We start from the raw sequence: 25,273 nt of genomic DNA on the forward strand, positions 1-25,273 counted from the left end.
TATTCTGGGCCTCCATGTAGTTTGAAACTAGAACCATGTGCTCTCGTGAAATTTTTTTGTCCTTTATTGTAATGGAATGAGCAGAAATTTCAAGCTTACAAACTTCACCACCACTTCAGTCACTCATGAGTTTTTAACCTTGAGCCTGTGAGGATATTCTTTCCTCCACAGAGTAGAGACAATAATACATACCTTAGAGGTTTCACTCAAGGTGAGTTGAGAAAATGTATGTTTAACCACTTTGAAGACTTCATAGATGCTGAATCAAAAACACTCATGTTAAGCTTTGTGGAGTGCTCACTCTGAGGTATTCTAAGCATGTATCTATAGCCATTTACCTAATCCTCCAAATAAATTTGAGGTAGGCACTATTGTATCTCCATGTTAATAATGAGGTAAGTGAGACAGAGATGCTATTTCATTTGCTCCATCATAACTGGGAAGTTAAAGAGCTTAAATTTAAAAAGAAGCCCCACTCTAATAAACTGCTCTTAAAATGACTAGCATTTGTCAATTTTATTTTTTTCTTTTCCTGCAATAAACATGTGTCATTATAGTTGCTTGATATTTAATGATGGGCTCTATCTTTGCCTAGAAGTTATAAAAGTAGAAGCTGAGTTCTTTACCAGTTAGAGGGGGGAAATATGTGAGGGTTATATAAAAAGAACACTCTTTTTATTAAGATAAAGAAACACAAGAAGAATAGATTCCATTTTAGAAGGTCTAGTTCTGTGACTTTAAATTTATGGACCATGGATTCCATGATTATGGGCCTCCCTGGTGGCTCAGATGGTAAAGCAGCTGTCCACAATGTGGGAGACCCGGGTTTGGTCCCTGAGTTGGGAAGATCCCCTGGGGAAGGAAATTGCAACCCACTCTAGTACTCTTGCCTGGAGAATCCCATGGAGGCAGGAGCCTGGCAGGCTACAGTCTATGGGGTTGTAAAGAGTCAGACATGACTAAGTAACTTCACTTTCACTTTCATTCCATGAATAAAAATTGTTTGAGCTTGTGATTTTAATACAACTTTAAATAAATTACATATTTTGCAGGCTATTGTGCCAATAAACCTTACAAAATGCACAAAAGTAAACCAGAAATACAAATTTAGCAAAATATATGCAAAAGTAAACTTCAGATTATTTCCTTTGTGCATTCTGAAGGACCTTACCCATGAGTAGTTTAGTAGAGAGAATCCCTGTCAGGAGTTGTAAACTGAAGGAGCTTAGAAGACAGTATGACCTGCCAGATGCTTTTAGTCATTACAAAGTTTTGGGCAACCATCTAAACACTCAGCAGCCTCACGTGGAAATTTGAAATTTACCATGGAAAACAGAAATTTATCATGTTCTGGAAAATCAGGAGACTCAGTGACGCTGGTTTACAATCCCAGGTTTCTCCAGAAACACCCTGCACTTTTCAATTTATCACAGCCTTCATGGCCTCTCTTGCCCCTTTAGGCTAATTCATTTTTTTCTTTCCTGATGGAGATAGAAAACTGGCCCATCTGCTCACAGGCCACTAACACCTCATTCAGTTTATTTACTTACTGGCAGATTGCAAAGAAAAACAAAGAATTTAAATGAAATTAATGCAAATGCTTCCAAAGACAAATGTAAAAACTGATGGCTTATTCTTAGTCTTTATGACATAGTTAAGTCAATCTCTTGTCACTCTACTAAAAATGAATTTCTGTTTTGATGTTGGGTTTTTCTACTTAATTCCATAAGACAAATGGCTATTGAAATTTTATGTAGGATACCAACAGCTTAACATCTTGAATAGTTGCGAAAACTTATATGAATAGTTGAACTGTTCTATACCTAAGATATATCTCAGCAGTGGCCACAGGACTGGAAAAGGTCAGTTTTCATTCCAATCCCAAAGAAAGGCAATGCCAAAGAATGCTCAAACTACTCCACAACTGCACTCATCTCACATGCTAGTAAAGTATTGCTCAAAATTCTCCAAGTCAGATTTCAGCAATACGTGAACCATGAACTTCCAGATGTTCAAACTGGTTTTAGAAAAGGCAGAGGAACCAGAGATCAAATTGCCAACATCTGCTGGATCATCGAAAAAGCAAGAGAATTCCAGAAAAACATCTACTTCTGCTTTATTGACTATGCCAAAGCTTTTGACTGTGTGGGTCACAATAAACTGTGGAAAATTCTGAAGGATATGGGAATACCAGATCACCTGACCTGTCTCTTGAGAAACCTATATGCAGGTCAGGAAGCAACAGTTAGAACTGGACACAGAACAATAGACTGGTTCCAAATAGGAAAAGGAGTACGTCAAGGCTGTATATTGTCATCCTGCTTATTTAACTTCTATGCAGAGTACATCATGAGAAATGCTGGGCTGGAAGAAGCACAAGCTGAAATCAAGATTGCTGGGAGAAATATCAATAACCTCAGATATGCAGATGATACCACCCTTATGGCAGAAAGTGAAGAGGAACTACAAAGCCTCTTGATGAAAGTGAAAGTGGAGAGTGAAAAAGTTGGCTTAAAGCTCAACATTCAGAAAACGAAGATCATGGCATCTGGTTCCGTCACTTCATGGGAAATAGATGGGAAACAGTGGAAACAGTGTCAGACTTTATTTTTGGGGGCTCCCAAATCACTGCAGATGGTGACTGCAGCCATGAAATTAAAAGATGCTTACTCCTTGGAAGAAAAGTTATGACCAACCTAGATAGCATATTGAAAAGCAGATATATTACTTTGCCAACAAAGTTTCATCTAGTCAAGGCTATGGTTTTCCAGTGGTCATGTATGGATGTGAAAGTTGGACTGTGAAGAAAGCTGAGCACCAAAGAATTGATGCTTTTGAGCTGTGGTGTTGGAGAAGACTCCTGAGAGTCCCTTAGACTGCAAGGAGATCCAACCAGTGCATTCTGAAGGAGATCAGCCCTGGGATTTCTTTGGAAGGAATGATGCTAAAGCTGAAACTCCAGTACTTTGGCCACCTCATGTGAAGGGTTGACTCATTGGAAAAGACTCTGATGCTGGGAGGGATTGGGGGCAGAAGGAGAAGGGGACGACAGAGGATGAGATGGCTGGATGGCATCACTGACTCGATGGACATGAGTCTGAGTGAACTCCGGGAGTTGGTGATGGACAGGGAGGCCTGGCGTGCTGCGATTCATGGGGTCTCAAAGAGTTGGACACGACTGAGCGAATGAACTGAACTGAACTGAACTGATACCGAAGATAAATTCTGTGACTTTAACTGATTGGCATTTGATTCACTCACTGGGTCTCAATTTTAAAGGTGTTCTAATGTCATCAGTACGTTACATCTCAACTTACTTGCTTACAAAGTAAGTAACAGAATGGATGTCTTTTCTTAGAGATTGCTCATCTGCAAACTCATGTAGATGAGTTATGGTACATTAAACAATTATGCTACTTTGATAATGGATAGTGTGGCACAGGTAATTAAATATGAAGTCATTAAGGCTTTTCTGTGCTGTAACAGGTGTGTTTACCTATAACAGATTAATGAACTTGTCAAATATTTCTTTTTCCCTCTTTCTATTTCAGATCAACCTTGAGTGGAATTCGACAGAAGATGTTCCAACATTTTTCTCTCTGGAAATGGTTCGCTTCAGGGATTATCCTTGGTTGTCTCTTCACAGTCTGCTTGGGCCAATATGATGATGGTAAGTGTGTTTTTACTCTGACCTTTAGTGTTAGCCAGGATTTCTATGGAAAATGCAGCACATCATAGAAATGAATGATGCTAATTTGTAGTTCATTTTTAAATGTTGGCCACTCCTTGCAATAATTTACTTTAATTAAAATCTTACAAAAGTAACATCTGATGCACTTTGTTTCTTAATAAGGATTGCAATATGGTAGAAAATCCAGTGTTCAGCCTCTGTTTGAACACTTACATGTTCTCACTAAAATAATGCCTAACTGTTATAAACAACATGAAATTCTATTTGCTAACCATTAGACAAACACAAACAGTAGCCTTGGATAAAATTAGGAATATGAAAAATATAAAAATTCCCTATGAGAAGAGATATTGGAAGGGATCAAAGGTGGATGTCATAAGTGATTTTTGCACTTAAATTGGGGGGCTTACTGCCCTCACTATTTTATTTGGAAAGAGTGAAAACTGTAAAAGACTTGGCATTAGACTTTGAGTCATTCCTTAATAATAACTCAGTCATTTGATAAGGATACATTAGCCATCAAGCTCTATGGAACCATTTAACATGTAATATCTGCAATGACCCAAAGGTACCTATCTTAGATATTTCGATATTGACGGCATCTGTCTTTGAATACTACTTAATGGGAATGTGGATCTCTCTATCTAACAGAAGAAAAATGGATAAATTTTCCCATCCTAGAAGTTTGCTATTGAAGAACACTATTTTGTTCTATTATTATTATTCTGCTTATTACTTTTACTAGTCATTTGTTGTTGTCATGTTACCTATTTGCTCCTAGAGACATCAAAGATTGTAAATTTTGTATGTTTTTTTGTGATCTTTGCTTGGCTAAATTAAACAATCTGATGATGGATGAATGACTTTATCCCCCATTCAGTGTTCAAATTGTATACATATTAAAGCATTCTCTGTCCTCCATAGTTAGAAAATCATGCCTCGTTAGGGATTTGCAGAATAATTCACAGTATCAACTATTTTCATAAAGTCAACAGCCTAATCCCTTGGAAAGTTCAGCTAATTAGCACAGTGTTTACTCCAAGTACCTCTGAATTTAATGTCCCTGTCATTGCCATTTATAAGGATTGTGAGTCTCCAGTTTAACAACAAAGTCAAAAGTGTAGTAAGAAATAAACAAAGTAATTGCTACTTTAAGGCAAAAATAAAAATCAATGGAACTTAAAAATGCATGACTTTAAAGTAAAATAATACATTTTAATTTATGCCTCAAGAATAGATGGCAAATCAGTGTGTTAATATTTCTTCATGCCATAAGGCATTCTATTTTTATTCATAGTGTTTACCCTGAGATGGAAGGACTGTCTGCTCATATTAGACTCTCAGAAACCCTGTACTTTTTAGCGATGTAATTTAGGTTATCGGAGGAAATCATCCCTGGTTTAACCTGTAATGGTATAAGTTAGCTTCTTTAATAAGTTCATTTCAGCTCTTGGTCTCTCTAAATGTGCTTGTATTGATAGCCTCCAAAATAAGATCGTCAGGTCACCACTGACCAAGAAGTAACTTTCTGAAGAAGAGTACAGCTTTACCTGCCAAGTTAGATTTCACAGTAAGGCTGCCCCCTCACTGCACTCATGGAAAACCTTCCAGCCACAGTTAGAAAGCCTTTTCAGTTCTTTCCTCCTGGAGCTAAGTTGCTCAGCACCTAGGAAGACTGAAAGGATCAGAACTGTGGCAAAGAAACAAAAATTTTGTATAGGTTTTTATAGAGGTTTCTCAACTTTATGTGCTTTCCAGCATTCCTTCTATGCTTGCATCCTCCGATGCCCCTCTAGAAGTAATAACATTCCTGTAGGTCACCTACTTCTCTCTGGTAAGGGACTCTGACATCACTTTTATTTTATTGTTCATGAGAATGGTTTTCACAGTGACTGTTTTTTAAAATCCCCATTAAAGTTTGAGATCATATTTTGCAGGAATGAAATCGAGAGTAAACAAAGCATGGCTAACGCACAAAATAACAACTGAAATATGTGATGTGGGTTTCTTGAGCCAATTTTTCCTATCCAAATGCTTGAGAATGCAGGTGTGGGTTAGACTACAGGAAAATGTAGTGATAATCCTAATCATGACAGAAATGTGTGAAAAAAAGTTTAAGAGGTTTACTGGTTGGAGTAGCCTGTCTGATAGTTGACACCTTACTTCTATACATAGTTAGGATCTAAGATAGAGAAATATGAAGGTGGAAGAATTTTAAATACTCTAAGGCTATAATAGTATAGCAGTTTATATTTTTCTTATGTTAAAGAATAGAATTCTCCTGGACTTTCAAATGAAAGGTTTCCTGTGTTTATTCTGTGTATTTCCTGACTTAGGCATATGGAAGTTGGAAGGAAAAATACTGTTAAAAATAAAAAAACAATACTGTTTATTCAAGAAATATTTTATCATTAAATGGAATATTCTAGTATTATCCACATGTGTGAATCAGCTTCTAAGAAAAGTTTACCGCATAATAGTTGTTTTCAAATTTTTTTACTTAAGAAATTGGGCAAAATGTTGAGTCTTTCAATATTTCTTAAATTGTTAGGGTAAGTTTTTGGATTCAATAATAAAATTTGCAGATGACCTATTTTTAATGAAGATTCGATTTGTTTAATAACTGCAGATTTAAGAAAGAATAAATATATAATTGAGATTGATAGTATTAAATTAAATTTTAAAAGTCAGAATTTAGCTAGCCAGTAGAATATTGGAAAACATAATTGATTTATAGTTTTAGTAGCCACTCTAGCCCAATATGAAAGTATTAGGATTGCTACTTTAGCATAAAGTTTAATTCATTATCAGTCCTGCCAGTTTTTTTGAAATGGGAACAAGTGCTGTGATCCCAAATCGAATGTGGGGAGCCTGCACAGGAGATGCCATTGGAAGCAGAGGAGGCAGGGCTATCTGTTAAATTATGTATTATGTGGGATAAAAGATATTAAGACCATTTTCCTTATTCTACCATATTATTCACAGTGAGTTAAAAAACCAAGTTGTCCATGGAGTTTGTGTTTTTTATTTTGTTTTGATTTTGAATAAATTAGTGAATTATGAAAGGGAGGGAAAGAAGGGAAGGAAGGAAAATGGTATATAAGGGGTAAGTTTTATTTTCACCTTTTATTACTTTCTTTGCATTTTCAGATTGTCCATATTGACTAGATAATACTACCGTGATCAGATAGGAAAAGTATTTCTTTAAAAACAACCATATATCATAACATTATAACTAACTTTGAATCAAAGAGAGTGTTAGAGGAGCTTTAAAAGAATATATGTGCCAATGAGTGTGTGAGTGTGTGTGTGAGTGTGTGTGTGTGAGAGAGAGAGAGTTAGAAAGAGATTACCTAAGTGTGTGCAGGCCATGAAAGTCAACATAAGGTTTCTTTTGTTGTTGTTGTTGTTTGTAAGGAAAGGGTTCTCCCTGACTGCTCAGGCTTTCAGCCTAGAAGCCAAAAATCTTTCATCCTGCCCTTGAACTATTATGTAACTTGGCATATATCTATGAGGTGAATGAAATCCTTATATACTGCACAACCAGAGCAACTGTCTGAAGAGATGCTGTTTACAATCTCAAAAAGTCATATATTAATACTTCCTAAGGCTATTTCCTTATTAAGAATAACTCTCTGAAACTCACTTTCATGTAGTTTAATACACTATCTGACATATCACCAGTGTTCACTAAAATATTTTTTACATTTATTTCTATTTTTACTTCTAATTATGTATAAATAATTGTTTCTTTTTATATGTTTATATGTATATATTTTTAAATGAGAATTTTGTGCTCCTGTGCACAATTTATGTATACTTTCCTTATATCTGCTCATATTTACTGAACACCTTGAAGACTCCCTTGGTGGCTCAGATGGTAAAGAACCTGCCTGCAATGCAGGAGACATGAGTTCAATCCCTGGGTTGGAAAGATCCCCTGGCAAAGGGAATGGCAACTCACTCCAGTATTCTTGCCTGGAAAATTCCATGGACAGAGGAGCCTGGCAGGCTATAGCCCATGGAATTTTAAAGAGTTGGTCATGATTGAGCAACTAACACTTTCACTTCTTTGAAGACTTAACTTTGTTAAATTGCATTTTATTTTATTGTTATTATTTTGGCTGTATTGGGTCTTCACTGTGGCATGAGCACTCTTCACTGTGGCTCATGGACTCACTCTGGTTGCACAGCACTGACTCTAGAGCATGCAGGCTCAGTAGCTGCAGCACACGGGTTTAGTTGCCCCATGGTATGTGGGATCTTAGATTTCTAACCAGGCATAAAACTCACTTTACCTGCATTGAAAGGTGGATCCTTAACCACTGGACCAACTGGAAAGTCCCCATTTTATTTTTCAAAGTATTAACGACTATATTTTTTCTTTGAAGGGCTTACTAATTCAAATGAACCCTGAAATGAAAATTGAGGAACATTTCCAGGTGTATTGTTAGGCTTGTTAGGTAATCCATTAATCCATAGAAAGTCAGTGATGAGATAGATATGTCATCATTAAAAGTATACTGCTGCTACTGCCGCCAAATCGCTTCAGTAGTGTCCTATTCTATGTGACCCCATAGACGGCAGACCACCAGGCTCCCCCATCCCTGGGATTCTCCAGGCAAGAACACTGGAGTGGATTGCCATTTCCTTCTCCAGTGCATGAAAGTGGAAAGTGAAAGTGAAGTCGCTCAGTTGTGTCCGACTCTTAGTGACCCCATGGACTTTAGCCCACTAGGCTCCTCCGTCCATGGGATTCTCCAGGCAAGAACACTGGAGTGGGGTGCCATTGCATTCTCTGATTAAAGGTATAGCCATGTTTTAATGTCTGAGACTAAAATGTTCTAAGATCTGACATTTAAGCCTGGAAACTTCATTTTTATCAAGTATGTCTAGAGGTCAGAAAGTAGAGTGACAATGGTTTATACTAATAAACTTAAAAGAGAATGACATACAAATTACAATACTAATAATAGCATTATAAGGAAAATAAAAACACCCAAAGAGCTGAAACATTTATGTTTCTTAGAATGATGTTTCCCCTCTTTAGATACCTTAAGAAGAATTGGCTACATAAACTTAACTCTTCTGCAAGAAGAATTAAAAAATCTTAATTGTTCATGTTTCCACATTATTACAGACTATCACATAGGGCACTGCTAAAGCAATATCCTTGCTCATGGACTGTACTGGTCTATTTGTGGGATACATATGGTCCCCATAGTATTATTCTGGAAATGTTTGCAAACTTTCTTTTTTTTCAGTTTGCTATTTTGAAGTTTAGTTCAGGTCATCTTCCTCTTGTTAACATTATATTTCTCTGAACATCAGTTCAGTTAGTCGCTCAGTCATGTCTGACTCTGTAACCCCATGGGCTGCAGCACTCCAGGCTTCCCTGTCCATCACCAACTCCCAGAGCCTACTCAAACTCATGTCTTTCACATCAGTGATGCCATCCAACCATCTCATCCTCTCTCATCCTCTTCTCCTCTCACCTTCAATCTTTCCCAGCAGCAGGGTCTTTTCCAATGAGTTGGCTCTTCGCATCAGGCAGCCAAACTGTTGAGTTTCCGCTTCCAAGGACTGATTTTATTTCTCTGAATATGGTACAGTGCAATAGTTTCTTTTGAGTCTATTTCAATTATAATTAAAGATGATTACTGGAGACCCTATCTAAGTAATTTTCAATGAACTTGATTGTCTATGAAACATTTTTCATTTAAATAATATTTCTTAAGGCAGCACACACATCAAGAGAAATTGAACAATATATATGCACACACTCATACATAATAGATAACATTTTGAAACCACACATAGCATATATTTTATGCAAATTTTAAACTTAATATGATAAAGGCATATTTTCTTATCTACCCCTTTCACTTTTTCCATCTTACAGAGTGTATTTTTATTCAGAGACGTTAAATTCAAGTTTTCAGAGTAATTTTGTTGTTTTTTCTACAGGCTGCGTTTTTAAATTCTGTTTGTCATTTTTTCTTGAAGCTTTATAAACTTTTGGAGATATATATATATATATATATATATATGGCATATATATACTCATATATATGCCATATATACATATGCCATCTGGATTATGTTATTATGGGATATTTAGATTAATATGCCAAGAAACAGCACTTTCAGTGCTTTGCTGTTGTTGTTCAGCCACTGAGTCATCTCCTACTCTTTTTGACCCCATGGACTGCAGTGCACCAGGCTTCCTTGTCCTTCACCATCTCCTGGAACCTGTTCAAACTCATGTCCATCGAGTCAGTGATGCCATACAACCATTTCATCCTCTGTCGTTCCCTTCTCCTCCTGCCTTCAATGTTTCCCAACATCAAGGTCTTTTCCAGTGAGTCGCCTCTTCGCATCAGTTGGCCAAAGTATTGGAGCTTCAGCATCAGTCTTTCCAATGAATATACAGGACTGATTTCCTTTAGTTGGATCTAAACTGGTTGGATCTCCTTGCAGTCCAAGGATTCTGAAGAGTCTTCTCCAACACCACAGTTCAAAAGCATCAATTCTTCAACACTCAGCCTTCTTTATGGTACGACTCTCACACCTGTACTTACTCCAGTAAAATCTTCTAAATTTCATTTCTAAATGTCTAAATTTCATTTCCAGATAAAAGCTTGGCTGTGTCTTCTGCTTTAGTTTGTACCCACACTTGGGTACAAACTTATTTCCTCTTATTTCCTCTTTTTTGAAGGTGAGCAATCTTGTAGATCCTGTACCTCCAAATTGGATTTTGTTTTAGGGCAGAGGTTTGAAAAGGCATATCTTTTCTTGTTTCAGCAACGATTTCTCAGTAAGCAAGTTCAAAAATGTTAACTTTGCAGTTTCTCTATACTCTGATCCTTTGCCTAGAAGGATTGCTTCAGTAGTTTCTCCGAACACTAGTAATAGGCATGATTAAAGGCCATCTGTACATCCTGGGAGCCAGAGAGATAAAGAGTGCAAAAAGTAAATACATAAATAAACTCTGAGAATCATAAGAACAATTAGTGTACTTTTTTCTCTGTGCTAATACATACACACACCCACATCCCCAAAATGTTATTTCCTAGGTAACTTAGAATACCTGTTGGCTGCTGCTAAGTCACTTCAGTCGTGTCCAAATCTGTGCGACCCCATGGACTGCAACCTACCAGGCTCCTCTGTCCATGGGATTTTCCAGGCAAGAGGACTGGAGTGAGGTGCCATTGCCTTCTCCATAGAATAGCTAAGTACTGATATTTCAGATACTTTCATTTGTCCTATTGAGAAAGGGAAAGAAGTAGGTCTAATTCACTATATAAGTAATACAATACAATTAACAATCACCAGTAGGGTAGATGGTTCCCTCTTTGGTTCTAACAACCTTAAAAAAATGAACCCATTGAAACATAAAATACTCACATCCAAATTGTGTGAGAAGGTAGAATCCGTTTTAACTGTTCTTAATAAAAATCGAAATTGAGCAAAAGTGTAATTATAATCTTGCTTGGCTCTGATACAACTCGCAATAGAGTGGCTTTTCTTAGTTGGGTCTTTTCCCATCAAATCTCCGTGCTTGTTACCGTGACTTCTGCACCATATCCCTTAAGCTCTGCAATTTGGGTTTTCTCACATCTCTACTGAAAGTGCACTCTCTAAAGTCTCCAATTACTACTTTCTTGAACAAATCCTGTAATTTTGTAGCATTTCAGCAAACAACGTTATTGATCTACTTTTCTTGCAACTTTCTTTTCCTCAGTGATTCTTAGAACTGACTTTCCCGATTGTCTATATATCAGACATGATCTTCCTGGTGAATATTCTACCTTTCTCTGGTTCGTGATTTTGAAATTGCCCCACTTTTGTTTGTATTTCCATAAAGAGTCATATTTTATAATGAGCCGGTTTGAGTAATTATAAAGGTCCTCTCCTTGGTCATGTTCTGCTTTCTCTAGCTTCCCTTTCACCAGTACTTTCAAATTATTACATGTCCACTGTACATATTCTTTTTCCCTAGACCACATTTTTGCTTCTCTATAGAACATTTATTTAGTTTGCATTTTAGTGAATATCAACTCCATGAAAAATACTAGGGAAACAAAAATGAGGCAGTTATTTCATTCAAGTATAATAATGAGGTATATAGTCAATACGATGATTTATATAATCATAGTGCATATATAGTGCGTGTGTTTTGGGAGAATACAAATGCAAAATCTGCTGAAGATTTTGGAGTGAAGTAGTCAGAAAATGTTTGCAGGATAAATTTTTATTTTTCAAGGTAAAGAACTGGAAATTTTGGAAAACCTGAACAATCCTGAATACTGGTGCTCTAGTTTAAGATGTATATATCTTAGAATTGAGGATTATATATGCTGTTTTATGACCTGTTCAGAGAAGATTTTGCTCAATTCTAATTATGCCTTGAAACCAAATTGCTCATTACTCCTTGATGTTGTTACTAATCATGTTAAGTGAGGAAAGGTTGGTTAAAGGGTGCAAACATTTAGTTATAAGATGGATAAGTTTGGTAAATCTAATGTACAACATGGTGACTATAGTTAATAATATTGTAGTGAAATATGCTGGAAACTTGCTAATAGAATAGATTTTAAGTATTCTTACCACACTAAAAAAAAAAAAAAAAGAGAGAACGATTGAGGTGATGGTTGTGTTAGGTTATGTTAATTAACTTGGTTCTGATAATCATTCATTTTACAGTCTATCGGTGCCAAGTCATATATTGTGCACTTTAAAAATATGCAATTATGTTTGTCAATTACACCTCAAGAGAACTGGTATAATTAATGTCTATCTTCCCCTTTATATTAAGTCAAATAATGTTTGTTTCTATGTTTAGATTATAAATTTCCGAACACAGAAAGTATCGTTTATTTTTTGTTTCCCTCAGTACCTGGCAGAATGACCCAGTTAGTGATTATTTAAATGAGTATGCCTTCCATAAAGAAAAATAGAACTGAGAGATGAAGTGTCATTTAATAATATAGGAGCAAGTAGGTAACCTTTATGATAGTACTTGGAGTTCAAACAGTAATTCAAAGACACATTTAGTGAGGGGTTGATTCCTATGACACTGCTCAATATTGACGTAGGAACCAAAGCAGTCAATAATTATCTCTGCTATGGAGATATTGCACATAGCATCCTTTTTAGGATTCAATAGGAAAACAGAGTTTAGGTAAATTATATAATTTTTTTAGAGACTCGGTTTTTATCCCTTGAGGGTGCATCATTTAGAAAAGTCTTTGTATAAAATTCAAAGTGAATCTATCCTTTCTTCAGTCTGTTTTCTTTTTCTGATTATTAGCAGTTGTTCTGGGCATTTTGTTCACAATGTTGGTGGATCACACTGCACCCAGTTGTTTCTGACATCAGCCTCTTAGTTCCAAATACCAATCTTAACCTGCTCTTATAAGATACTATACTGCCCCTCAGGGCTGCTCAATCAGCCTGCTCAGTGGTGACTGTTCAGCCACTCTGAGTTTATTAAGTGGCTTTATTGAATAGTTGGAATACTGATGACAGTTGTTCAGGCTTCTTAAATCATGTATGAAAAGGACAATACTAACTCAATCATCAAGATTTTGTATTGTTATATCTAGAATTTGGCCACAGTTGGTCCATTGAATGCATATAATGCAATTCTGCTGGTATCCTCATAGAGGAAAAGCTACAGCATTTTAATGCAACATGAATAATACATTATGCTAATTTTAATTCATTCTTCAGGTATAGCAAGCATATGTAATGTCTACTGTACACATATAAACTTTCTAACAATTATAGCTAATATTTATTGGATGATTTCTATGTGACAGCTTACACATAATACACACTCTACTCACGCTGTATTGATATATTTGATACATATGATGTATGTTCATGAGTAATGTACATACTATATCATTACATTCCAGTTATAGAAGCTTATATAGTTTTATACAAATGCTTTTAAATGGCTACTAGATGTCAAGCCTTGTTCTACAAACTGCAGATATGTGTGTGCTTAGTGGTTTAGATGTCCAACTCTTTGTGACCCCATGAACTGGAGCTTATCAGGCTCCTCTGCCTGTGGGATTTTCCCAGCAAGAATACTGGAGTGGGTTGTCATGACCTCCTCAAAGGGATCTTCCCAACCCAAGGATCAAACCTCCATCTCCTGTGGCTCCTGCTTTGCAGGAAATTCTTTACCACTGAGCCCCCAAGGAAGTCCCGATATAGCAAACAGCAAAATAGACCAAAAAAAAAAAAAATCCTTATTTTTCTGAGGTTTGCTTGATATTTGAAGGATACAGAAAATAATCCAACCACTAAGAAAATTATGTAGTATATTAGTATATGAAAGAGGTTATGTAAAAAAAAAAATAAGCAGGGAAAGGGATATTTTGGGGAACATAATTTTAAATAGGAAAGTGTGGGAAGAACTTACTAAGAAGTACCCTTGGTGTAAATTTCAGAGAAGATTATGGGAAAATTATGGAGATTCCTAGAAGAGCATTGAAGACAGTGATCACAGTAAGTGAAAGGGAATTGAGATGGAGACATGCCTATTCTGTTTGTAAAACACAATTGTAAGCAAACTGTGGGGTGAAATGTGGGGCAGAGTGAGGTAAAGGGCAAAGAGATAAGATCAGAAAGTTGACGTGGGTGAAGGCAAATTGCCCAGGCCTTGCAGGCAGTGGAGGACATTGTCTTTTTCTCTCAGTGAGACGGAAAGCTACTGGCATGTTTCAAGCAGAGGAGTGAAATGATTTCACACAAGTTTAAAAAAAAAATTGCCTTGACACTTGTATTGAGAATCATCAGTTAAGATCAAGGTGACTAGTGAGAAATGTATTAACGATATTCCAGGCAGAAAATAAAGATAGCTTAGACGAGGTTTTAATGACAGAGGTGGTAAATATGGTTGGCTGTCAATGCATTTTTGAGGTACATCAATAGAGTTTGCTGGTGTGTTGGATAAAGAGAAAACAAAAAATATAGCATTTAAGTATATTTGATACTAGTATATTTGTTTTAAGCATCAGGAGAGTCTGAATGATCAACGTGGTCAACGATCATCAAAGGAACAAATGTGGCTAGAAATGAACCATAAACACAGTGATCATATAGTCTAGGAAGATAAGAAAGAATAAAAAAGAACATTAATATGTGAAGATAATTAATGAGAGGAAAACTAGATGAGAGTGGTTTACTAAAAGTCATAGGAAGAAGACATCTAAAGGAGAAAGTGATCAGCTGTGTCAAGTCTAATCAAGTAAGATGAAATGTGAGAACGGAATATTGAATTAACAACATGGCATTCACTTGTGGCATTGATAGGGATGATTTGAGGTAATGTTGAGAATGAAAATTCGCAGAAGTTTTGAGAGTGGAGGAAGAGGAAATGCAGGGTATTTGAAGATATAAAAAGGTTTTTTTTTAAATTTTTTCTTTTCTTTTTAATACGGTGGCAGTACTAATAGGTAAAGAAGAGTAAGCTTAAGAATACACACCCCACCTTAAGTCCTAGTAATGTAAGGATATAATAAAGCAACTGCCATCCCGGTGAGGCACTGAGAGAGCTACAGAAAAGTAGCATCTTCTGGGAATAGCCAGATTTCTAGTAGAGCAAGAAGAAAGGAATGTTCAGTAAAATATATATTATTTAATCTATCTCATGTTCAGTAAAACACCATAAGATAAATTCTATTGTTGTTCCCATTTTCCAGTTGAGGAAACTGAAGCTTTAAAGATATAAAGCTATCTCACTTAAAGTCATACAGCTCCTACATCTAAGAGTCATAATCCTAGCTTAGGCAGCCTGGCTTTTACAGCCTGAGTATAAAGTTCTACAGTAGTCATGAAAGTATAATAATATGAACATAAATCTATGGAACCTTAAGAGAATGATGGAAATTATTATCAATTTCTACTAAATGTTCTTTTATTTTACATATATTTATTAGCATATACCAGTTCTGTGCTACATTTGGGGTTGAAATATGAATGAGATCTATTTCTTGATCTCATGTATGTTAATGCCTACATTATATGAAACATCAGCAAAAGGGATTACACATATATACTGTATATAGATTGTGAGAGGCTGAAGTTAAAAAGATGACATTTATGCTTCCTTCCTAGAGGTGTGCTACAGTCTGTATCAGATGTAGTTAGTGGAAGAAAGATATAGGATGAGACACTTTAGAGCTACATGGAAAAAGGATAAGGAGTGACTTTAGATTTAAATCTGATGCATATAAATTCCTATGTGCAGTCAAAGCAAAGGGAACCATGAGAGGATTAATGATGAAGCATTGGTATGTGGGATATGAAAGATCATCTCTGGCACAGTAGTTAAAGCTTGAGCTTTGGAATCAAATAGACTGTGCAAATCCTGGCAAGATCAATATGTGATTTTTGATAAATTATATAATCTCTCTGACTTAGATTTCCATCTATTAAACAGGATACAGCAACTCTGATTTGACTGCTGTTAGGATTAACTGATGGCATGTATATAAATTGTTTAGCATGCTTTCTAGCATATAGGAAATGATTAAAATATATTTGGGGTATATTATAATAAGTACTACTATTTTCAAATTAAATAGACAAGATAAACAATGTTACATTGTCATTAATCAATATTTCCTTTGGTTTCTTTTATCTGAAAACATTTACGCAAACACAGAGGCCACACATATAATCACACACTATATTAAATCGACAATTTCTGAGAACAATCACTATGCTTTCTACACACATATTTCTGCATACTACAATTCTTTGAATGATTTTCAGCCCATCTATCCTGTGAACTTTTCAGCTGCATTTATTAAAGTGTCAGGCTTAGAATTTATACCATTTCAGTTTTTTAATAATTTTATTTATTTATTCATTTATTTTTGGCTTGTTGGGTCTTTGTTGCTGCACAAGGGCTTTCTCTAGTTGCAGGCAAGGACTAATCTTCATTGAAGTGCGCAGGATTCTCATTGATGTGGCCTCTCCTGTTGTAGAGAAGGGCTCTGGGGGGTGAGGTTTCAGCTCGTGGCTCAGTAGTTGTGGCTCCTGGGATCTAGAGCACAGCCTCAGTACATGGGCTTAGTTGCTTCACAGCATGTGGAATCTTCAGGATCAGGGATCCTAATGCATGACTCTGCATTGGTAGGTGGATTCTTTACCACTGAGCAGCCGGGGAAGCCTCACCTTTTCCTTTTTTTTTTTTTTCCTATCTTTTATTTACCTCCTTCAAATTTTTCTTAATTTTTAATAGTTTCATTTTTTTAAAAAAGAAGCTTCCTTTAGCTCCTTCTTATTTATCTTTCTTCACTCATATCTGAATACTTCTCAATTACTTTATTCTTCTCATTTTTAAAATATGTTTCACTCAACTCTGTCTTGCATTCTAATTTCACCTCTCCTGTTTCTTTGTCTAGTATTCTCTCTGTCTCAAATTTTGTTATCTTTCTGCCTCACTTTAGCTAATTTAAGTTCTAGAAAGCACAGTAAGCATTTCCTTGGCTATAGGTACTTCATATTTCTAACTGCTAGGTCTACTTTTAGAAAATAATCTTAACTGGACTTTTAGCCTCTTTGGTTATATAAAGAATTGGATAGTATTTTATTTTATTTTTATTTTAACTTTATTTTACTTTACAATACTGTATTGGTTTTTCCCATAGTGGGGAGGGAGGTGGGAAGGGGGTTCATGTTTGGGATCATATGTACACCTGTGGTGGATAGTATTTTAGACCAAAGGAAAAAAAAAATTCCAGCATGTATTTTCATTCTCATAATATAAAAATTACCAGAATGCACACACATATTTTAAAACCTCTAAAGCTTCTGTCTATTATCAGATGAGGAACACTTTAAAGGAGATGCCATCCAATTTCCTTCCCAGTGATACTGAACTTGGGAAAAAATTCAATTTATGCTCTAACTTTCCAAGATTTAAATTCAAACTAAGATCTTTGTCAAATATAATTCATTAAATATTAATTTCATGGGCATTCATTTGATAATACAAAGTGAGATATATTCCCAGAAAAAGAAAACTAGAAGGAATATTGTCCAGTGAATTACTGACACTGGACCCAAGCCAGTGTAAGCAATGTGTGTTTATTACTGAGAGTTCCCTGGATCCATTAAACCCAACAGTCCTTTTATCCAGCCCATTTAAATGTGTTTTTTGAAAGCAGGTCCCCAAAAGTGTGACATTTGAAAGCATTTGTAATGTGTTTTAGTTTTTTGTTGTTCAGCCACTCAGTTGTGTTCGGCTCTTTGCAACCCCATGGACTGCAGCACGTCAGGCTTCCCTGTCCTTCAGCATCTCCCAGTTTGCCCAAGTTCACGTTCATTGCATCAGTGACACTGTCCATCCATCTCATCCTCTGACACCCTCTTCTCCTTCTGTCCTCGATCTTTCCCAGCAGCAGGGACTTTTCCAATAAGTCATCTGTTTGAATCAGATGACCAAAACTCTGGAGTTTCAGCATCAGTCTGTCCAGTGACTATTCAGGATTGATTTGCTTTAAGATTGCTATGTTTGATCTCCTTGCTGTCCAAGGGACTTTCAGTAGTCTTCGTTTGATACATAAAACTAACTGCTTCATTCCATAGCATGAACCAAAATTACAGAGGCTAATTTATTGGGTTGGCTAAAAAGCACATTTGGGTTTTTTGTAACATCTTAAAGAAATCTGAATGAACTTTTTGGGCAACCCAATACATTCTAAAAACAATAAGAAAATCAGCTTCTATTTATTAGGGAAAAAAATTCAATGCAATGCCCATGCTCAAGTTTAAAGTTAGATTATGCCAATATCCTTACAAAGGAACTCTGTAATTTTAGATTTTCTACTAACCCTTTCTCATTACTGGAGAAGATTAATTATAGTAACAACTACTCAATAATGGAATTGCTAATAATGAATAACTAGAAACCTATGAGAAAGCCCTTTGAAAACAGATAAGATTCAATCAAATTCCCCCAGAGATATGTCAGCTAGTAGTACTCCTTATTGACCCTGAACAAACACATTGTGATATGAAATGCTGCAATTTAAGATTGCTGATGTGTCTTTCTAGAGTAAACAAATAATAGATATTTTTAAATCAATGACTTAGAATATAATCTCATTCAGAATTATATGGTTTTACGATTATTACACCCATATTTCAAGTGGGATTTCTTTTTTGGATCTATACTAAATTGCAAATATATATTGCTCTAGCAAAGAACAAAAGTATGTATTTTAAAAAGCGTGACACTTTCTTTAAAGATGTGTAAGAGCAAGTAGATTTCAAAAGTATGTACAAAGGCAAAATGATATTCTGACCTCAGAGAATCTCAGAATAGACTCTCTTCTCATAACACTTATGCATGCTAAATTTGGCAGCATATGTACTTGAATATATTATACTAATCAATTAATTATATGAAGTATATTAATCCATTGAATTATATTGTAAAACTGTACTAGGAAAAATAAAATATCCTCACTGGGACTTCTAAAATGCATTTCTTAAGTATTTTGTGAACATTCTTTCAGATTTGAGATTCAAAATCACTTGGAACAGGTTTAATATAAAGAGTTATTTGAAGAGATGCTTCTAAAATAAATGAAAAATTGTATGTCAGAATAGGTTTATCAAATTTTATCACCTCATTCTTATTCTCCACATTGGAAAGTTACAACAGACACTTATTTAAAAAGAAAAAAAAAAAACTTGGGTCAAAGTCACTTTAGTAAGGACTAATGTGTGCTCAGTCTCTCAGTCCTGTCCAACTTTTTGTAACCCTTTGGACCGGAGTCCAGCAGGCTCCTCTATCCACAGGATTTTTTCAAGCAAGGATGCTAGAATGGGTTGCCATTCCTTTCTCCAGGCAATCTTCCTGACTCAGGGATCAAACTCATGTGTCTTGTGTTTCCTGTATTTCAGGCAAATTCTTTACGTGATGAGCCATGGGAGAAGCACCAGTAAAGACTAATATTTTTATAGAAAATGCATTAGGGACATTTATTTTCTTTGGATTTTGCTGTAAAATGTAAGGCAATAAGAGCAATGTAAAATGAACTGCCACTTCTAAACTAACCCATTATGGTTATTCTGGTTTACAATTTAATTGTAATTGCTTTAATCAGTCAGAGACACTGATTCTTCTAGAAATTACTGTACCCCTGCTAATGAATTAATTTTTCTATAATTCTATAATGGATATCTGTAATGCATATGTAAAATGTCTGAGGTACTAATTGCTTTAATCATTATTCATTCATCCATTTATTTACTCAATACACTTTTATAGGGTCTCTACTGTAAGCCAAGGACTATGAGCGATGTTGAGGCAAGGGGATTATTCCAAATGGAGGGAGCAGATGAAGTCTCCATGATGAGAAGTATATATCAAACATGACCAAGAGTCTGCATGAAGGCCAGTGTAAATCAAATGCTAATGAAACTGAGAAGGTGTGTAGGGAACAAGGTTTACTGGAATGGATAATAATTTTACTCATAATTATAAGTGAATCCATTGAGTTCTAAAAGTAGACACAAGAGAAGGAGAAAATTGTGATGATACGATCCCGTTTATTCCAGAATAGATATTAGCTATAGTGAGGAGAATGGATTTGTGTAAGGACTGATGGAGAAAGATAACATTATAGACAAGATAAATACCTGAGGCAGGGTAAAATGGTACTTTAAGTGAGGGGTGGTTAGAAAATGAAATTGGATCTAGAGACTAGCGGAAAGATTTTTTTTTTAAAGGAAAATTTATGTACATATACACATTTCCTCCTCCAGGGGATCTTCCCAACCCAGGGGTTGAACTCATGTCTTTTGTCTCTTTTGCATTGGCAGGTGGGTTTTTTGCCACTAGTGCCATCTAGGTAACCCACATGTGCACATACCTATATTGTTATAGCCACACGTTCCAGAAAACAAACTCACTCAGAAGGACAATGCAGATAGTGGAGTGCAGCTTATTACACCAGCGGGCTGAAGGCAGAGTCTCTTCTTAGCCAAGGACCCCAACCAGCTTTTGTGAAAATCTTTTGTACCCCATGTGTATGTGTCGAAACCCACCACCCCAATTTCCTTGAGACTTACATAAAACAAAGGAAGGGTAAATACAATCACAATAACCCCATCATTCTTGTGTTATGTGTTCAAACAGTTAATAATCAATAAGCCTGTGGTTACATTCCGATAGATACAGAAAGAATTTATGACCTGTCCCGAGGCAGGGGTGATTAGAGTATATTTTTTCATAGGCGATGAGTAACCTGGATGTGATCTTCAAGATTCCCCTGTCCAGAGAGGGTCTCATCCTTCTATTGTAATTTCATAGGCACTAAGCACAGAGTTCAAGTACACTGGAGAGGTGGCTGGGCATGATCAGCATGAACAGGCCTAAGATGGAGTCCAGCTCTGTCTGTTTCCTCCTTCAATATGCATAATGCATGATTTATTTGGAAATCAGCAGGGAATGCAGTAAAAGTAGGCAAAGATGGAGCTAAATGGTTATAGAGTAAGACCTTAGAGCTTAGCTGAGATAGAAAAGAGCACAATTTTAGGGGAGAACTGAATTTAGATGTAGACAGGTTGAGTTTGAAATAGTAAGTAGTTTGTTCAGAATGATGTGAAATTTTTGCAACAATGATATTAAGGAATCAATGTTTTGCGCTGATTTTCTGATAATAATAGTAATAAGGTAAAAATATCATTATTCTCTGGATATGTTACTTCATGTTGCATGTAATTCAGAGAGTTTCATTTCATTTTCAGGTCAGTTCAGTTCATTCGATCAGTCATGTCCCACTCTTTGCGACCCCATGGACTGAAGCATGTCAGGCTTCCATGTTCATCACTAACTCCCATCAAACTCATGCTCCTTGAGTCAGTGATGCCATCCAGCCATCTCAACCTCTGTCGTCCCCTTCTCCACCTGCCCCCAATCTCTCCCAGCATCAGAGTCTTTTCCAGTGAGTCAACTCTTCGCATGAGTTGGCCAAAGTACTGGAGTTTCAGCTTGAACATCAGTCCTTCCAAAGAACACCCAAGACTGATCTCCTTTAGGATGGACTGGTTGGACCTCCTTGTAGTCCAAGGGACTCTCAAGAGTCTTCTCCAACACCACAGTTCAAAAGCATCAATTCTTCAGCGCTCAGCTTTCTTCACAGTCCAACTCACATCCATACATGACCACTGGAAAAACCATAGCCTTGACTAGACGGACCTTTGTTGGCAAAATAATGTCTCTACTTTTCAATATGCTATCTAGGTTGGTCATAACTTTTCTTCCAAGGAGTAAGCATCTTTTAATTTCATGGCTGCAGTCACCATCTACAGTGATGTTGGAGCAAAAAAGAAAAAAAATCCGACACTGTTTCCACTGTTTCTCCATCTATTTCCCATGAAGTGATGGAACCAGAGCTTTAAGCCAACTTTTTCACTCTCCTCTTTCACATTCATCAAGAAGCTTTTTAATTCCTCTTCACTTTCTGCCAAAAGGGTGGTGTCATCTGCATATTTGAGGTTATTGAGATTTCACCTGGCAGTCTTGATTTCAGTTTGTGCTTCTTCCAGTCCAGCGTTTCTCATGATGTACTCTGCATGGAAGTTAAATAAGCAGGGTGACAATATACAGCCTTGACGTACTCCTTTTCCTATTTGGAACCAGTCTGTTGTTCCATGTCCAATTCTAACTGTTGCTTCCTGACCTGCATACAGGTTTCTCAAGAGGAGGTCAGATGATCTGGTATTCCCATTTCTTTCAGGATCTTCCACAGTTTATTGAGATCCACACAGTCAAAGGCTTTGGCACAGTCAATAAAGCAGAAATAGATGTTTTTTTCTGGAATTCTCTTGCTTTTTCAATGAACCAGTGGATGTTGGCAATTTGATCTCTGGTTCCTCTGCCTTTTCTAAAACCAGCTTGAGCATCTCGAAGTTCATGGTTCATGTACTGTTGAAGCCTGGCTTGGAGAATTTTGAGCATTACTTTACCAGCGTGTTGGATGAGTGCACTTGTGTTGTAGTTTGAGCATTCTTTGGCATTGCCTTTCCTTGGGATTGGAATGAAAACTGACCTTTTCCAGTCCTGTGGTCACTGCTGAGTTTTCCAAATTTGTTGGCTTATTGAGTGCAGCACTTTCACAGCATCATCTTTCAGGATTTGAAATAACTCCTCTAGAATTCCATCACCTCCATTACCTTTGTTTCTAGTGATGCTTTCTATGGCCCACTTCACTTCATGTTCCATGATGTCTGGCTCTAGGTGTGTGATCACACCATCGTGATTATCTGGGTCTTGAAGATCTTTTTTGTACAGTTCTTCTGTGTATTCTTGCCCCCTCTTCTTAATATCTTCTGCTTCGGTTAGGTCCATACCATTTCTGTCCTTTATTGAGCCCATCTTTGCATGAAATGTTCCCTTGGTATCTCTAATTTTCTTGAAGAGATCTCTAGTCTTTCCCATTCTGTTGTTTTCTTCTATTTCTTTGCACTGATCGCTGAGGAAGGCTTTCTTATCTCTCCTTGCTATTCTTTGGAACTCTGCATTCAGATGCTTATATCTTTCCTTCTCTCCTCTGCTTTTCACTTCTCTTCTTTTCACAGCTTTTTGTAAGACCTCCTCAGACAGCCATTTTGCTTTTTTGCTTTTTTTCCCATGGGGAGGGTCTTGATCCCTGTCTCCTGTACAATGTCATGAACCTCCATCCATAGTTCGTCAGGCACTCTATCTATAAGATCTAGTCCCTTAAATCTATTCCTCACTTCCACTGTATAATCATAAGGGATTTGACTTAGGTTATACCTGAATAGTCTAGTGGTTTTCCCTACCTCGTTCAAATTACGTCTAAATTTGACAATAAGGAGTTCATGTTCTGAGCCACAGTCATCACCTGGTCTTTCTTTGCTGACTGTATAGAGCTTCTCCATCTTTGGCTGAAAAGAATATAATCAATCTGATTTTAGTGTTGACCACCTGGTGATGTCCATGTGTAGAGTCTTCTCTTGTGTTGTTGGTAGAAGATGTTTGCTATGACCAGTGCGTTCTCTTGGCAAAACTCTGTTAGCCTTTGCCCTGCTTCCTTCCATACTCCAAGGCCAAATTTGCCTGTTACTCCAGATGTTTCTTGACTTCCTACTTTTGTATTCCAGTCCCCTATAATGAAAAGGATATTTTTTGGTGTGTGTTAGTTAGTTCTAAAAGGTCTTGTAGGTCTTCATAGAACGGTTATTCTTGCCTTGAGAACCCCATTAACAGTATGAAAAGGCAAAATGATAGGATACAGAAAGAGGAACTCCCCAGGTCAGTAGGTGCCCAGTATGCTACTGGAGATCAGTGGAGAAACAACTCCAGAAATAATGAAGGGATGGAGCCAAAGCAAAAACAATACCCAGTTGTGGATGTGCCTGGTGATAGAAGCAAGGTCCAATGCTTTAAACAGCCATGATGTATAGGAACATGGAATGTTAGGTCCATGAATCAAGGCAAATTGGAAGTGGTCAAACAGGAGATGGCAAGAGTGAACGTCGACATTCTAGAAATCAGCGAACTAAGATGGACTGGAATGGGTGAATTTAACTCAGATGACCATTATATCTACTACTGTGGGCAGGAATCCCATAGAAGAAATGGAGTAGCCCTCACGGTCAACAAAAGAGTCTGAAATTCAGTACTTCTTTCATCAGAGTTGAGTCCAATTTCTGAAGTCTTTCTCCTATATTGCAGTAGTCTGAATAAAATTTGTCTGTTGCTTTTTAACCTATCCAGCTTTGTTTCCTTTGACAGCTTAATGTCTGCAAGGTGTCTTTGAACAACAAACTCAAGATTTCCAGCAGTTTTACATTTTGTAATATTTTTAATACTTTGAATTTTAAAATATCATGTAAACTCTAGATGATTTTTCTAAATCTTTTGACCATATTTCTCTTCTCTTCTTTTCCTCCACAGTAAACTGCAAGTTTGCTTATGCCAAGTTACCTTTAGAGAATTATAATTAATCTTCCCTGTTTGATGTGGCCAAACATCTATACAAATATCTTCGCAGAGAAACAGTATTATAAAACTAACATTTCCAGCAAAGGAAAAAAAAAAAGCTTTATTACTTTATGGTTCTGTATATACTAAATATTTTCTTTTTAATTAAGCTTTAACAAAGATTTTAAAATGTCCTAAACATGCACTCACCTTTTTGGCTTTGCAATCAGTGTAATAGATTCTAGCAAATTATTTAAAAAATTACTTAATTTCACAAGATGCTACTTTGTAAAATTAGTGTATAAAGGAATGATCATTTCTAAATTTTCTTGTGTTTATGACAGTGAATATCAGAATGGGTGGCTAGTGGAGCCTAATGTATAATTATGAATAAACTATACCAACAATAAATGCTTTCACAGAAAATTGTTCATGATAATTTTAATGGTTTAGAATCTAAAATCAGCTGCCTCCTGATTAAGAAAATGGATTTTTAATGTAGTTCACATTTTAACTAATGAGGGTCAACTCTTGCATTTTAGTGTTTTAGAGAATAGAAGCTTAGTTTTAAAAGCACAACGTGTGGCACAGTTTGT

The 25,273-nt window shown here is 36.3% G+C and overlaps 1 protein-coding gene across 1 annotated transcript in view; it reads left to right on the forward strand.

Annotated features, from left to right (window-relative positions):
• The window catches only part of PCDH15 (protocadherin related 15), a 1,094,267-nt gene that overhangs the window by 148,367 nt on the left and 920,627 nt on the right, over window positions 1-25,273 (forward strand). The window contains exon 2 of the mRNA XM_060404607.1: window positions 3,552-3,670. Within this exon, the coding sequence (XP_060260590.1) occupies window positions 3,580-3,670 (91 nt within the window). The 5' untranslated portion in view covers window positions 3,552-3,579. The remainder of the gene's footprint in view (window positions 1-3,551; window positions 3,671-25,273) is intronic.

The sequence above is a fragment of the Ovis aries genome, chromosome 22 (assembly GCF_016772045.2).
Source record: "Ovis aries strain OAR_USU_Benz2616 breed Rambouillet chromosome 22, ARS-UI_Ramb_v3.0, whole genome shotgun sequence".
In the NCBI taxonomy this organism is placed as follows: Eukaryota; Metazoa; Chordata; class Mammalia; order Artiodactyla; family Bovidae; genus Ovis; species Ovis aries.